A 15,482-nucleotide genomic window follows, 5' to 3' on the forward strand; every position below is an offset into this window, starting at 1 on the left:
TCACTCCTGCACACTTCAGAGCAGAGGCCCTCAGCCCCTGGGAGGCTCAACAACACAATAGGGCCCTCACCCATTCTGTTATTCTCCTGTCTCCCCTCCTGCAGACCCCCTCAAAGACAGCACTTGTCAGTATCTGCTCCCAGCGGTGGAGGAGGCCCATTCTGAAAGCCAAGCCTGTCTACTCACCTGCCTCCCTGTCCCCTGGGGTGTGGATCTGTCTCTCTAGATGTGCATGCATACATGCACTTCTGCATGAGTGTGCGCAAACACTCATCTCTGCATGAGACTTAGGGCACTCCCATTCTATGTTCATGTGCTACAGGTGAGGGTGGGTTGATAGAGCACGAGCAGATGGTGAGTCAATGGTAAGGTTAATAATCGATGAGTATGGATTAATGAGTGTGAATAAGTTAATGGTTGAGGGTGAGGGTGGCTTTATAGAATCACAGAGCTTGAGAACTGGATGGATCTCGGCTGCCATCTTGTCTAAACCAGAGAATCCAGAATGTTGACACTTGAGCTTGGGCCAATGGGTGAAGATGGGTTAATTAAATGAGTGCAAGTAAAATATTGGGCAGGGAGGGATTAGTGGTTTCTTTCCTTCCCTCTCTGTATTTTCACAGACCCTCCTCACTTGGCCCTTTTTGTTAAATTTCAGCTCAAAGGAGCAACCCCTATGCTGGGAGACCCTGGATGGTTAGTTGGGGCTGGTGAAAGAATACTTGGGGAATGGTTGGAGGAGGCTTCCTATCACACCTATGAGCGCTCGCTGACTCCACTTCTACGGAAGCCATATCCTGCCTCCAATGTGCCTAGGCAAGAGTCCTTCAGCCTGTCTTTGCGTCATTTCTGGTGGAGTCAGTGATTAGATGATAAGATTCCTAACTCCAACCAAGGACTCTGAAGAGATGTCTTAGAAAGAAAACCAGCTCTCCCCTTCTCACTACATCAGAGGCCACTAGCCTGGAAACAGGAGCTTAGACCCCGTGCCCTCTTTGCAGCCTCACCAGCTCTAGGATTTGAGGGTCCTGGAGAATTCTCATCAAAAGACACCTTGTTCTCCCAAACTCCAGGCCTATATTGGATCCAGGAACCCAGGGAGTCCTAACTTTGTCTTTTTCTGGTACCTGCAAGGATCTGGATACCATCATCACCATGGTCAGCATTGCAGCTGCCATCTTTACTACCCCCATCACTATCATTCATCATCACCATCCTCCTTCCTCCATATGGGGTCCCCTGCTTTCTAGGGTTCTCTCTGGGTTGGCTCTATAGGGTCAGGCTGATAAAGTCTTCATCATATGGGCCCTGAAACTGACCAGTTACCATCCAAGTTCACCAGGTTCCAATGCCCCAGTTACCGGTTCCTTACCTATTTTCTTTAAATCCTTCCCTTCCCCCTTTCCCCTTCCCCCTTCCCCACTCCTCACCTTCATCTCTGGTCTTCTAAGGGCCCACCCAGCTGTGCTGACCACAGGGAGGCCCAGCCTTGAAAACTAGCTAGTGGGACTGTAGCTTTGGGGGCCAGGGAGCAGTGGGGTGGAAGAAAGAAGAAAGCTGCTTGCTAGCTCCCCTGGCTCCTTGCTGGCCCCCACACTGCTGGGCTTCCAGGAAGCTCATTAATTGCAGGGCACCATTCAACAAGAAAGATGAGGCCCGGGAGTTCTTCAGCTCATTAGCCGGGGAGTCGAACAGTATGTGTGAGATTAGCAGTCACCTGAGCACCTTGATAATTTCATAATTATTGGGCCTAATGGCTCTGACTCTACCACCAAATGGCTTTAACCCCTTGCCTGCTGGGGCCAGAGATGCCTGGCTGCCTAAGTATGGTGGGGGAAGCAGGTCACCTGTACAGAAGCCTCCAGATCCCCTCCCTCTGTCTCCAAACTCGTGTTTACATAAGAGAAGATTCTCACCCCCAAAGGAGATGAGTGGGAAGAGAAATTTGTGAGGAGGATGAGACTTCCTAAGTGTGCCTCTGTGTGAGAGCCAGTAGAGTATGTATGTGTGTGTGTGTGTGTGTGTGTGTGTGTGTGTGTGTGAGAGAGAGAGAGAGAGAGAGAGAGAGAGAGAGAGAGAGAGAGAGAGAGAGAGAGAGAGGCAGACAGACAGAGACAGAGAGACAGAGATAGAAGAGGAAGGAAGAATATGAGCTAGATTGGGGAAAATGGTCTCTAATCTCTCTCTTGGCTCTGATATTTCATTTTATGCTCTATCATTCTTTTAGTCCAAGACTTCTCCCAGCTCTGACATTTTATATTCTAAGGCCCCTCCTAGCTGACATCCTGTGTTCTAAGGGCCCTCCCAGCTCTGACATTCTGTATCCCTTCCATCCCAGCAATTCTATTTTTCAAGTTCCTTTTTTTTAGCTCTGATATTTATGTTCTAAGGTCCTTTCTAGAGTGCTCTGGCAGTCTATGTTCTAAAACTATTCTAGATTTGACATTTGGTGTTCTAAGGGTAGGGGGTATATCTGTGTAACTCTAAGTGTGACTATGTCTGGGATGGGCGAGGGGGATAGATTTTGCCAAGTGTGGTCTCTTGGCATCCTCAGGCAGTAGGGTCTATGTACGCCTCCTTCCCCACCTGCTCCTAGGGTTCTAGCTTCAGCAAGCTTGGTACGTGGGAGGCCAGGCTGTAGTGGGGAGAGCCCAGTGCTTGGAGAGGTGGATCTGAAAATAACACGGAGTTCTCTCTGGTATTCTTGTTCCTGAAATGGGCTTTGCTAGCAGGTGAGGAGAGAGGGTTTCCTAGGGGAGAGAGAAGGGTATTTCTGAAGTTCTCTGTTCTGGGGTGATGGTGGCTCTGGGCTAGTGTGGGCCATAGGCTGAGCTGGTTTTTGGATTCAGAGCCTGGCATTGGGAGGGATTGGCATTGAACCTGGCATTGAACTTGGAAAGTGGCTGGGTTATGCCTAGCTAAAAAATGGCAGCAGAACAGAATCTGTGAACTGAAACCCCCCATCTTGCTTGAGCAAATCCCCAATACAAGGTGGGAGAAGGTTCATCCTTTCTCCAACACGGATCCCTTTTCTAGGGAGAGCAGAAGGCTAGGGGAGGCACCAGTTCCACAGTGTCCTGATCCCCAGGACAAGGACAGGCTCTGAAAACTGGGCTGATAGACCAGGAGGAAGGAGAGGCATCAGAAGGGCCTCAAATGGACAGATAACAGAAGGGGCCCAGAATGCCTCTCTTGTTCTGCCTGCCCCCCACAGCCATCCCCCCATCTGCCAACAAACATTTCACGGCTTGTATTCTCGCTCTGGACCTGTGGAGAGGAACCACAGAATGTCAGAGCTGGGAGGGCCTTAGAACACAGAATGTCAGAGCTGGGAGGGCTCTTAGAACATGTCAGAATGAGAAAGGACTTAGATTTTATCTAGTTGAACCCCTTCATGCAGGCAGCGAGGCAGCATAGTGGATAGTGTTAATCTTGGAGTCAGGAAGACCTCTCAGTTCATTCACGAACTACATTCTTAGGCAAATCACTTAGCCTTTTATTTCCAGCCTCAGTTTCTTCATCTGTAAAATGGGGACAATAAAAGCATTTACCTCCTAGGGTTGTTATGAATATCGAAGGAGATACCAAATGTAAAGAGCTTTGAAAACTTTAAATGCTATATAAATGTATTTATTATTTTGCAGAGGAGGAAACTGAGGCCCAGAGAAAGGAAGTGACTTGCGCAAGGTCACCCCCTAAGTGGCAGAGGCAGGACCAGGTGTCCTGGCTCAGAGTCTAGGGCTCTTTCCGCTGCATGAATTGCCTCTTGAGGAAGAGTCTGGGCTGCAGGACCCGAGAATGCATTATAGGCACTTAAAAAGCCAACCCATCCTGTCTTCTCTCTTTGGCATAAATAATGGCTTTTTTATGAATAAATCATGCAGCTGAGGCTCCAGGGAGAAGGTACTTGGTGTGTATAGTTGGGAGTGGAGGGGGAGCTGCTGGGGTTTGCAGCCCTACCCTTCCTTACAGACCTCTGCCCTGAAGGATACAGGGGCAAAGGGGGGGGGCAGAGTGCTTCTCTCCCTTCTTCTCCCTCCCCCTAGCGCAGATGCACGCTGACAGCACCCTGTCCTCAGGAGTCCCAAGCTGGACTGAGGCCTTGGGTCGGGGCATCTGTGGTATGTGAAAGGGCAGGGGACAGAAGAGAGGAAGTGGGGGTCCTCTAACAGAGCCCAAAACCTTCCTCATCAGGAACCTCTCACAACAGGAGCAGAAATGCTTGCCTTTACCCAGACCAATTCCTCATCCTGTACCCAGACACACATGGCCACCAACAAAGGCATACATCCACACACACAGACACATATATGATGAACCTGGGCTAGGATGCTGAGGTCTGTGAGAACCCAGAGATTCCTGTGGACATGTAGCTGCACACACTCAAATGTCCGGGTAATGCAGGGCCAGGCCCAAGGCTTAGTCTTCCCCGGACTCCCACGCCCACTCTCCTTCTCTAGCCCCCAAAAATGCTAGAATCCCAACACCAGCAAGCGCAATGCCCTGAGAATATTTAAAACAATTTTATTCATGAAAATATGCTGTACAATGCACTATACACGGCCTTTACATGGTACACACGCACACGCACACACACGCTAACGGCACGGCCACGGTACACTGCCTACAATATTTGCGCGGGAAAAACGACCGCGCCCACCCTCCCCCCCCAGACCCAGACTGGACACTTATAAATATAGGGGGAGGGTTGGTGTTGGGGGGGAGTTTAAGGAAGGGGAATTTTGGAGGAGGGCCTGGCAGGACGAGCCAAGGGAGAACTGAGTATGAGCAGGCAGAGGGCCTGGCCAGGCCAGCAGTGGGGGCTGCTGGGGAAGGGACCCACTAAGTAGGGATTCTCCCTGAGGGGCACTGGGGAGGAGCCCTGGGGCACAGGACCACCAGCCTCCAGAGTTCACTCCAGTCCAGTCTGCCCACCCCCTCTTTTCCCTCCGAGTCCTCAGCCCTCAGCCCCCAGCCCACTGGCCTCTTCAGCCTTTCCTGACCCAAGGGGGAACACAACGCTTATCACCACACAAAGCAGACACGACAACCCCACTGTACTGCACAGCGGCACAAGACAGGCCCAGTTTGGGGTGAGGCCTAGGGGGCGGGGGAGGGCAGAGGGCTGGGGCCTTGGAGCCCAGGGCCTTGGGCCCTCCCTCCTCCCTGCAGCCCCTTGAGGTCTGGCTCTCTAGAGCCCAGGACTCTGGGCTACTAGGGCTTGGACCGAGTGTTCCACGTAAGGGCTAGGGAGAGGGGGGAGCCCTGCAGCAGGAAGGAGCTGGGGACCCTTAAGGGATGTGCGGGGAGCTTGGGGAAGCTGGGTTAAGCCCCTGTCCTCCCCATGGCAGCAGCAAGACAGAGTCTCCCAAGCCTAGCCCAGCCCAGGCAGGCCTTTCCAGGAGCTCTCACAGTCCAAGTGGTGAGATGTGGGGCCCAGGAGGGAGGGGCTGGCTCCTGAACTGTCCACAGGAGTCAGCAGGAGTCCTGGAGCCCCCCCTTCCCCCCTGGGGCCTCCTTCAGCCAGGCACCCAGCTCTGGTTGGGGGGCGGGGGCCCGCTGGGCAGGGCGGCCACAGCCAAGCCACTGGGTGGTGGGGGCAAAGCCGAGTCAAAGTTGAAGTCCATCTCATCGCTGTCCATGAAGTCATTGAGAATGATGGACTCAACGTCACACTCCAGGCTGCCGCTGAACATGTCCAGATCGAGGTCAGCTGGGAAGCGGTCCTGGCCGGCCAGCGGCACGTGGCCCCCAGTGCCTGCTGTGTAAGGGCCCTGCAGCGCTGCCTCCAGCAGGCCGGTGGGCCCTGTTGGCCCGCCTCCACTCCCATATGGAGCTGGATGGCCTGGATGGGCCAGTTCTCCAAGACCGCAGGCATCGCCGGGCAGCGTCATAAGGCTGATGGGGTGAGCTAAGGCACTGTGGCTGGGCAGGGGGTGGCCGTGGGCTGGATACACTGCCGCCGCTGCCGCGAGTCCCAGCTCCCCGGGGCCCCCGCCCAGGAGGGAGCCAGATCTGTGGGGCCTGGCGGGGGGCAGTGGGGGTGGCCCGGCTGGTGAGGCCAGCAGGCCCTGCAGGGGACCAGGCCGGAAGGGGGCGAAGGCCGCCTGCTTGTTTTCTTGAATCGTCTGCATGGGCAGGCGGCGCAGTGGACCCAAGGCAGGCTGGCTGTAGATAGTTCCGCAGTAGGAACCCCCCAAGCCACTGCTGCCACCGGCCACACCCCCACACTTGGCACTGAAGGCATAGCTGTGGGCTGGAGGGGCACGGGCCCGCAAGCCGGGTGGTGGCGGGGGTGGTGGGCTCAGACCATAGCTGTCCCGGAGGTCATCCAGGAGGCTGTCAGCCAGGCCCCGCTCATGTAAGCCGAGAGGCCCAGCCAGGTCAGTGAGACGGGGCAGCTCCACAGAGCAGCGGGCGCCCAGAGCCGGCGACAGGGCACTCGAGGGACTGGGGTACATGAGTGGAGAGGAAGGGGCTGCTTCCTCATCCTCCAGCTCGTCTGGCTGCCCCCCACCCGCCAGCAGCGGGGAGATGCGGGAGCCCAACCCTGGTGGGGGTGGGGGTGGGGGTCGTCCCCTGAAGTCAGCCCAGGCTTCGAAGTCATCACCGCTGGCTGGGCCTGGGCCAGGGCCGCGGGAGACAGGGCTGGATGACCACTTGGCAGCAGGTGGAGGGGCTCCAGGTGGGCTATGGGGCCCCTGCTCAGGCCCGACTGCCTGAATCTGCTTCTTCTTGTTGGCCTTACCCTTGACACGCAGAAACTTGCTGGCATTGTCCATAGACACAGCACGGCGCCGGGGCGTCTTGCCTGTCTTGCCACCCTCGGGGTTCAGCATCCACCAAGAACTCTTGCCTGTGCCCTCGTTCTGCACGCGGATAAAACGAGTATGCAGAGACAGGTTGTGCCGAATGGAGTTCTGCAGAGGGGAAGAAGAAGAAAGCAGGGAATGATGAGGACAGAGGTGGGGAGAGATAATGGGGGAGAGACAGCAAGAAAATGAGAAAGAAGAAGGACAATATAGAGGAGAGATGGGAGATGGAGAGAAAGATGAAGAGGGGGGGTAAAGAGTGGAGAGATAGAGAGAAATATAAGGTGGAGAAAGGAGAGGAGAGGTGGGGAGAGAGGGAGAAAGGGGAGGAGAGAGTGGGAGAGAGATGGAGAGATGGAGAAAGGAGAGGAGAGATGGGGAGAGAGAAAGAAAGGAGAGGAGAAAAAAAGGAAGGAGAGGAGAGAGTAGGAGAGAGATGGAGAAAGGAGAGGTGAGGAGAAAGGGAGAAAGGAAAGGACAGGTGGGGGAGAGAGATGAAGAGATGGAGAGGAGAGATGGGGAGAGAGAGGAATAAAGGGAGAATTATTTAAGAGAAATGGGAAGAAGAAAATTGGTGAAAAAGATTGAAAGAAATTAGGTGGAGGAAAAAGGGAGAGAAATGAAGATGGGGATCAGGAGAGGAAGAAAAGGGAAGGGAAGGTGAGAAAGAAGAGTTCTGGTCAGTGGAGGATCAGGAGAGAGAAGATGGTCCCACCCCTACCCCCAGTTGCCTGATCACCAAACCTCCCTTCCCCCCACTGGGCTCACCTTGACCAAAAATGGAGGACAGAGGGGCAGACAAGTGCTGTAGGGATGTTCCCTGTCCCCTAGAGAAGCTGCCTCTCCCGAAAGTCATGGGAAACAAACAACAGAGGAATGTCCCAGAGCTCACCAGGGGGATCTTCCCCCAGGCTGGGTCTTGGGGATGGGCACGGGGTGTGACAACACCAGTGGGCACACCAAGGAGCACTCTGCTTCCAATCTTCCCCCCCCTCCCATTCTCCTCCCCACCCCATACAGATGAAGACCTAGAGGGGAACTTGGAGGTTATCTAGTCCAATCTCAGGGCTTTTTGCCTTTCTCTGTATCCCCAGTGCTTAGCACAGTGCCTGGAACATAGTAAGCACTTAATAAATGATTGGTTCACTGATACCCAAATGAGGAAACTGAGAAATTAGGTAGTAGGTGACCTTGGTCCTAAAAGTCTCATTGGCAATATTACCCTGGACCTCACCTTGGCAGGAGGGGTCGTGGGTATGCTGGGATCTAGAGGGGAGGATGAGGACAGGATCCCTGGACCTGCGGGAGTCACCAGGACCCCAGAGTCCATATAGGGCATGGAAGCCAGAACTCTTCTTATTGCTACATTCACAGGGATGTCCCAGGTCTTGGGAGAGGAGTGCTCTCCATTTGGGAGTTGGGAAGTGGCCTTCCCCCTTGGGATTCCCTGAAATCAGGGAGGGAAAGAACCACAGAGATGATGATCTGACCCCTCTCCAGCTCCATATGTTTCCTGGAGGGATGGTGGTGGGGTGCAGAGCCTGGGAGGCCAGGCAGGAGCGCTTTCCATTAAGGGGGAGGTCAGAAGTTGAGGGATAGCAGATCAGCTCTGTTATCACAGCCTCTTGTGATCCCCCAGAGGTCTTAAGGCTAGCTATAGAGGTGTGGGGTAAGGCTGGGGGGACTGACTGAGCCTGGGAGGCCAGAAGACAGGTAAGGGGACTCCAGCTAAAGGGACCTGAAACCAAGGACAGCTCCTTCCTTCCTGCTCCAAACACCTGATTCTTCCCACTCTTAGGTGGGGTGGAGGGGGTTGACCAAGGTGAGTGGGAGTCCTCAGGGAGAAGGTTTAGCCTCTCCTTCCCTCCCTGCCATCTAGGGTCCTTGCCCCAGCCTCACCACACGCAACGCCATTCAGCACATTATGTAATGGTTCCCAACTCCTACCCGATGCCTCCCTCTCCTTGCCTGGCACAGTGCCAGCAGCCCGCAAATCCGGGCTCCAGAAATCAATCTCGCAGTGACTGATTAAGCCCTGTTTAGAACTAATTGCTCCTTCGTGTGTGGGGAGAATAAATTACGTGCTTTAATTTCACAGCTTTAAAATGCAACTGCAGGTAGGGAAGACCATTAACCCTTTGCAGGAGGGTCCAGAGAGGTGGGGGGCAACGGGGAAAGAGGAAAGGGGGGAGATACCTGGAAGGCATTTCAGGAAGGGTCAAAGCAGCCCTAGGCTGCTCAGAAGGTTCCTAACTGGAAGAGGCCTTGGCTGCAGAGAGAGGCCTGGGTCCTACCAAAGGGATCTGACACCACACCCAGTTTTATGGAGAACCCCATTCCCCACGTAGATCTCCTGACTACAGAGAGACTGATTGCTCAGGCCTTGCAGAGTCACCTCCATCTTGCTGTGATCTGCCAGATCCCACAAGCACCCCAATTCCCCAACCTCACAGAGATCTCTCAATCCCCCAGACGTGACACGTGATCAGAACACATCTAGAGTTCTGGGCCTGGTCCCAGGCACTATGTTTTAAAAGGACATTGAAAAGCTGGGGCTTGTTCCAAGAAAGATGACAAGGCTAGTGAAAGTCTTAGAAACAACTCTCTGAGGAGCTGAAGAGACGAGGGATATTGAACCAGGAGAAGAGGAGGCTTGGGGAAGGCAAAATCTGTCTTCAAGCGGTTGAAGATATTCCATAGGAAAGGAGAATCAGACGTGTTCTGTTTGGCCTCAGAGGGCGGAACCAGAAGTAATAGGTGGAAGTTACAGGGAAGCAGATTTAGGCTTAATATAAGGAAGAACTTTTTAATAATCAATGTGCCGTCCTACAATCATGAACTGCCTTGATAGGTAGTGAGTTCCCTGTCACTTGAGGTATTCAAACAGATTAAAAGACAACTTTTTGGGGGTGTTGTAGAGGGTGTTTCTGGTAGGAATTAAATTAGATGCCAATTGAAATTAGAGGATTGTAGATCTGGAGCTAGAAGGAGTAGATCTCAGAGTTCAACTATTCAAAACCCTCTATTTTACAGATGAGGAAGCTGAGGTCCACAGAAGTGGAGTGACTTTGTCCAAGCTCACATAGTAACACGGTATCCAGAGGTGAGGATGGAACCCAAGTCTCTGACTCCAGACCTGAGAACTCCCTTCGAACTTGGAGATCCGATGAGTCAGATGCTTCTATTCCTGCAAAGGAATCCCAGGGCACCACTTAGCACAGTCTCAGGCAAGGCCTTCAGTGCCTTCAGTGCCAGCTCAAGTCTTTCCTCTTGAAAACCTTTTCTACTTTACCCCCTAAAGCTTGACCTGACATCTGGCCATGTCCTAACTGGACATCTATCTCCAGGCACCTGCAAGCCTACTGTGCTCCACCTGGGATACCCACATGGAATAAGCATTGGTAAAGTACCTACTACGTGCCAGGAAGTATGCTAAGCACTTTACAAATATTGTCTCATTGGATCCTCACCCTGGGAGGTAAGGTGCTGTTGTTATCCCCATTTTACAGCTGAGAAAACTGAGGCAGACAAAGGTTAAGTGACTTGCCCAAGGTCATAGAGCTAATAAGTGTTTGGGGCTGTATTTGAACTCAGGTCTTCCTCACTCCACACCTATCCACTACACGCCTCATGGCGACAAACCAGTGACCCTACTGATCCCCACAAACAGCATCTTAATATTTACTTTTTCCTGAGAGGCAGTGTGGTACAGAGGCTAGAGCATTGGATTTGAACTTAGGAAGATCTGGGTTCAAATCTCACTTCAGAATATGTGATCCTATCTGGGACTTGATTTCCTCATTTGTAAAGATGAACGGATTGGCTTTGTTGACCTCTAAGGTCCTTCCACCCATAAATCTCTTAACCTCTTTGCATAACTGTTTAATGATTTACAGAGCCCGTTCTTTACAAGCCCTCCCTGGGAGGGAGAGGAAGCTTCTGTGGCCAGCAAAGTCCAGGGTCTAGGACATGGACTTTCACAGTAAGCCTTCCCTCAGTGAAGCCTGGAGATGCCTCCTCCACTCAGGGGAAGATGACCTAGAAGAAGTCACAGAAGGGACATTTTACAGTTCACAAAGGTTAAGGGGCTTGCCCCAAAGTCACATGGCCAATAAGGAACAAAGGTTCCTGAGACTTCCACCTCTTCCTGCTGGTTCGGCCCCCCGAGGCCAAGCAGAAGAAATTTAATCCCTTTTTTCCATAATACTTTTTTCAAATTCCTAAAGATTCAGATTTCAAAGACTCAAACTCCAGGTCTCAGGACTGGAACCCCAAACTCATCCCACTCTATTACACTGTCTCTTTTTCCCTCAGAAGCTCAGGGTCTGGAGGGACTTTGGAGTCTGCTGATCCAATTCACACAAGTCATACTCCCAGTGAAGGGGAGCTCATTACCTTCCTTGGGCAGCCCATTCCACCTTGGGGTAATTGTCATTACTAGGGACTTATCCGTACGTGGAACCAAAATCTATTTCTTTGCAACTTTGCTCCAGTGCCTCTAGTTCTGTCCTCAGGGGCTACAGAGTAGCTAATTTCTCTGTCCTGGGATAGCCCTTCAAATGCTGGAAGACAGACATCTTATTCCTCTTCAGTCTTCTTCCAGGAGAAGATAAAGATTCCTATTGTCTTTAGCTGATCCCTGGATGACATGGCACCCAGTCACCTCACCATCTTGGTTGTCCTCCACAATTGGGGTTTAAGTGATTCCTGCTTCCTTCTCTTTCACTCACCAGCCACAATCTCTCTCTTCCAAGTCTCAGAAGAAGAAGTGTCTCTTCTCCCCATCGAAGCAAACCTCTCTATCTGCGCTTTATGTATCCCAGTGATAAGCTAACATGTGGCACAGTGGATAGAGCCCTGGTCTTTGAGTCAAGAAGACCCCAGTTCAAATCCAGCCTAAGACACTGGCTGGGTGACCCTGGGCAAGTCACTGTGCAAGGTTACCATATCATTTTATCTACTTTCTTTCTCCCCCTTCCATGCAGTCTCACTTGCTGGAAGGAATTCTTTTAGCTATACATTTAAAGTATATCTGTGGATTAGAACATTGGATTTGAAACTGGGAAAACCTGCACTTGGATTCTGACTTAGCTGGAGATCTGTATTTGATAGATACTAGCTCTATGACTCTGGGCAAGTCACATAATTTGTCTGAAGCCTTAGTCTCTTGATCTGGAAAATGGGGAGAACAATAGAATCTACTTTATACTGTTGTTGTAAGGATCAAATGAGATAATGTATATAGTCTCATGCAAACCTTAAAGTGCTACATAATGAGCTTTATATTACATATATGTGCATATATATGTGCATACATATATATATGTGTGTGTGTGTGTGTGTGTGTATGTATATGTATATATGCAGCTAGATGGCATAGTAAATAAAGTGCTGGGCTTGGAGTCAGGAGAACTCATCTTCCGGAATTCAACTCTGGCCTCAGACACTTACTAGCTGTGTGACCCTGGGCAAGTCACTTAACCTTGTTTGCCTCAGTTTCCTCATCTGTAAAATGAGCTGCAGAAGGAAATGGCAAACCACTCCAGTGTCTTTGCCAAAAAAATAATTACTATCCATTCACATGTACTCTAGGAACTTAAAACATCAGCCATTGCTGTTCTCAATTCAGTACATCTTCAATCTCTCCCTTCCCCCTGCCTATAAAAAGGTCTTCTAATCCTTTAAAAAAGCAAAACAAAAGCCCACCACCTCCACCTTCCCTTGACCCTGCTAGTCCTTGAAGCTGCCACCTTCTCCTCCCCTCCTTCTAAAGCAGCCACACTCCATGCCTCCACTTCTTCACCCCTCACTCTGCAAGTGCTTACAAGCTGGCATCCCCACTTCCACACAACATCCTTCACTACCTAGAGTCTTGAGCCTTCCCTCCTTCCCCTTGCCTTTCGTGACAACATTACCTTTCTGTTCTGTTCACTGGCCTTCTCTTCTTAAGGTCCCTCAACTTTGGGCCCATTTTTCATACCTATTCTAAAGGCTTCCAAATATTGCTGTCTCCTCTCCACCCTCACCTGCTTTGGCCTCTTGGCCACAATCCCGGACCAGCATCTCCAGTTTCTTGTGGCATGCTTTCCCCTGGGTGTCCCACCAAAACAGTTAAAATTCAACATGTCCACTCATTGTTCAGTAGTTTCAGTCGTGTCCTACTCTTCCTGACCCCATTTGGAGTTTTCTTGGAAAAGATACTGGAGTGGTTTGCTATTATAATCTTCTAATTTATAATCTTCCAAAAGCAACTCCTTGTCCCAACTTCCTTAGGGCCACCAATGTTCCAGGCACCCAAGCTTAAGTCCCCAGAGGCATTAAAGGCTCCTCCCTCTTCTGCATCCACCATATCCAATCACTCACTAAATTCGTCCTTCAAAACAATTCTCCCATCTGTCCCCTTCCCTTCTCTATTTTCACGGCCACCACCTTACGCAGCTCTTCATCACTTCTCCCTCGAATTATTTTAATAGCCTTTCAGTTGGCTTCCCTTCCTCCTGTTTATCTGGCACAGGACAGCCAAAGATGTCTTCCTTGAGCCCACACCTCACCTCTTCACACCAATGCTCAAAATTCTTTAGTGGCTCCCACTGTCTCCAGGATAAACTATAAAATTCTGTAGTTCTGGATTTAAGACTTTTCATGATCTGGACGTACAGGCAGAAGCCCTGGGTTTCCATCACTTCTAGTGCGACCTTGGGCAAATCACTTAACTTCTCTGAGTTGGCTTCCTCACATATCAATTGAGAATGTTGGGCTAAGGTCAAGTGTCCAGTTCTGACAGTCTATGAGCTGTGGTATGATGGAAAGCACTGGAACTATAGTCAAGGACACCTCAGCTAGAGTCCTAAGGCCATTAGCTTATTGTGTAACCTTGGATATGATATCTTTCCTCTCTAGGTCTTCTTTTCCTCATCTGTAAAATGGGGAAAAGAATACATCTAATTCCTACCTCACAGGGTTATTGGAAAGAAAACACTTTGTAAAACCTGAAGGGTTATGGAAATATGAATTATTATATTATTATTATTACACCCTCCAGACACACTTGGTGGCAGGGGAATGGGACCAGGTTGAGGCCTGGCTTGTCTGCCCAGGCTGGCTGCTGGCTTGGGGATGACACCTCCCAATAGGTGTGGGCTCCCCCAGGACAGAGACAGAGATGAGCTTTGGTGCCTGGCAACCCTTCCCCCATACAATGGGCCCTAGGGGCTGCTCACTCCACCTCTTTCCCTCTCCCCAACACAGCATCTGGCTACCCTTAGCCTCACTCCCTGCAGGTGATCCCCTAGGAGTCCCCTTACTCACCACCATCCCTCAAGGGAGCATCCCCTGTGTAAGCTGCCTTCTCCCATGACTTGCTACAGAAGCCACAGAATGCACCCAGGTGTGTTACCCTAACCCCTCATTTTACAGGAAGAGAAACCGAGATTCAGAAAGGAGAAACCTGCTTGATATTACATAACAGGGTTTGGATCATGACCCAGATCTTACTCCCCGTCCAAAGCTCTGTCCCTAGGGTACAAAGAGTTGTACCAGGGAGTTGAGGGCAGGTTCCCAGAATTCCTGCTGCCCTCTCAGGCTCCCATCCAGGGCTCCTTCTCCCTCCAGTCATCCTGGGTTCCTCTCCCATCACATTCCTCTGCCCACTTCAGGACCGGAAGCTTCAGGAGGAAGAGGAGGAGGGATACCTTCTAGACTCTCAGCCTCTTCCAGGCAGCTGTATAAGAAGGGCTCCCTGGTGCTGTTGTCTGGCAACCTATCACCATGAAGAGCAGAGGTCTCAGAGGGCCCAGATTTCAGGGCCCTCAGGTGGTAGGAACTGGTGAGTTGGGCGGAGGGTCCAGGGAAGAAGAAACAGCCTTGGCTTGTGCCTTAACTGGAGGGGTTGATTGGGGGACAGAGTAGGAAGAAAACATGGTCCCTGACAAGACATAGAAAAAAAGATGGAGAATCAGGTTGTCCTCTGAGCCTGTTCACACAGGTGGAGGAAAAATCTCTTGCGGGGTTTCATGGACACCCTAGAACCCAGGCATGGAACCAGGACTCAGACCCAGGTATGAACACACTCATACCTCAAATTCCACCCCGACATGTTCCACCCTTGGGGTCTCAGGCCTTGCATATGCTCAGCCTCTGGAATCCTTAGAGCCTCTGTCACTCAGGATATGTATTTGTTACCTTGGTTCCTGGACTCTTTTCTCCAAGTCCAAAGCAAGACCTCCCTCTGGGAGGTGGATTTTCAGGGAGCAGAGGGAACCCAAAGAGTGTTTCCCAAACCCAAGACTTGTAGCTATAGGGGCCAAGGCCTACTGTACTCTGGCCCTATCCTTCAATGGCATTATAGCCTAGTATACCCTAGGAATAAAATACGGACCTTCTTTACCTGGTCCTACTACCTTATTCGTTTGACAGCATCACATTTTCTCAATAGCAAAAATCTTTTATCCTTAAGAGTGATGGGATCTTAGAGTTAGAGTTGGAAGGGATCAGTCCCGTCCCCCCCACCACCACATGGAGCAGATGAAGAAACTGATGCCCAGAGAAGTATAATAACTCAACCAAGGTCACATGGCTAGTAAGTAGCTAAGAGAGGATTCAAACCCAGGTCCTTTGCCTCTTCCATCACACCAAGCTGGCTCTTTTGTTCAACAGTCCAACCTCATTTAT

General features: G+C 51.1%; 1 protein-coding gene across 2 annotated transcripts in view; it reads right to left on the reverse strand.

Moving 5' to 3' along the window:
• Positions 1-4,505: 4,505 nt before the first annotated feature.
• Positions 4,506-15,482, reverse strand: part of FOXO6 (forkhead box O6) — a 29,964-nt gene continuing 18,987 nt past the window's right edge. For both annotated transcript variants that reach the window (XM_020983447.1, XM_078145501.1), the window contains one exon: positions 4,506-6,920. In XM_020983447.1, the coding sequence (XP_020839106.1) occupies positions 5,520-6,920 (1,401 nt within the window). In that variant the 3' untranslated portion in view covers positions 4,506-5,519. The remainder of the gene's footprint in view (positions 6,921-15,482) is intronic.

This window comes from Phascolarctos cinereus, unplaced genomic scaffold (assembly GCF_003287225.1).
Source record: "Phascolarctos cinereus isolate Bilbo 61053 unplaced genomic scaffold, phaCin_HiC Scaffold_726;HRSCAF=1367, whole genome shotgun sequence".
Classification (NCBI taxonomy): domain Eukaryota; kingdom Metazoa; phylum Chordata; class Mammalia; order Diprotodontia; family Phascolarctidae; genus Phascolarctos; species Phascolarctos cinereus.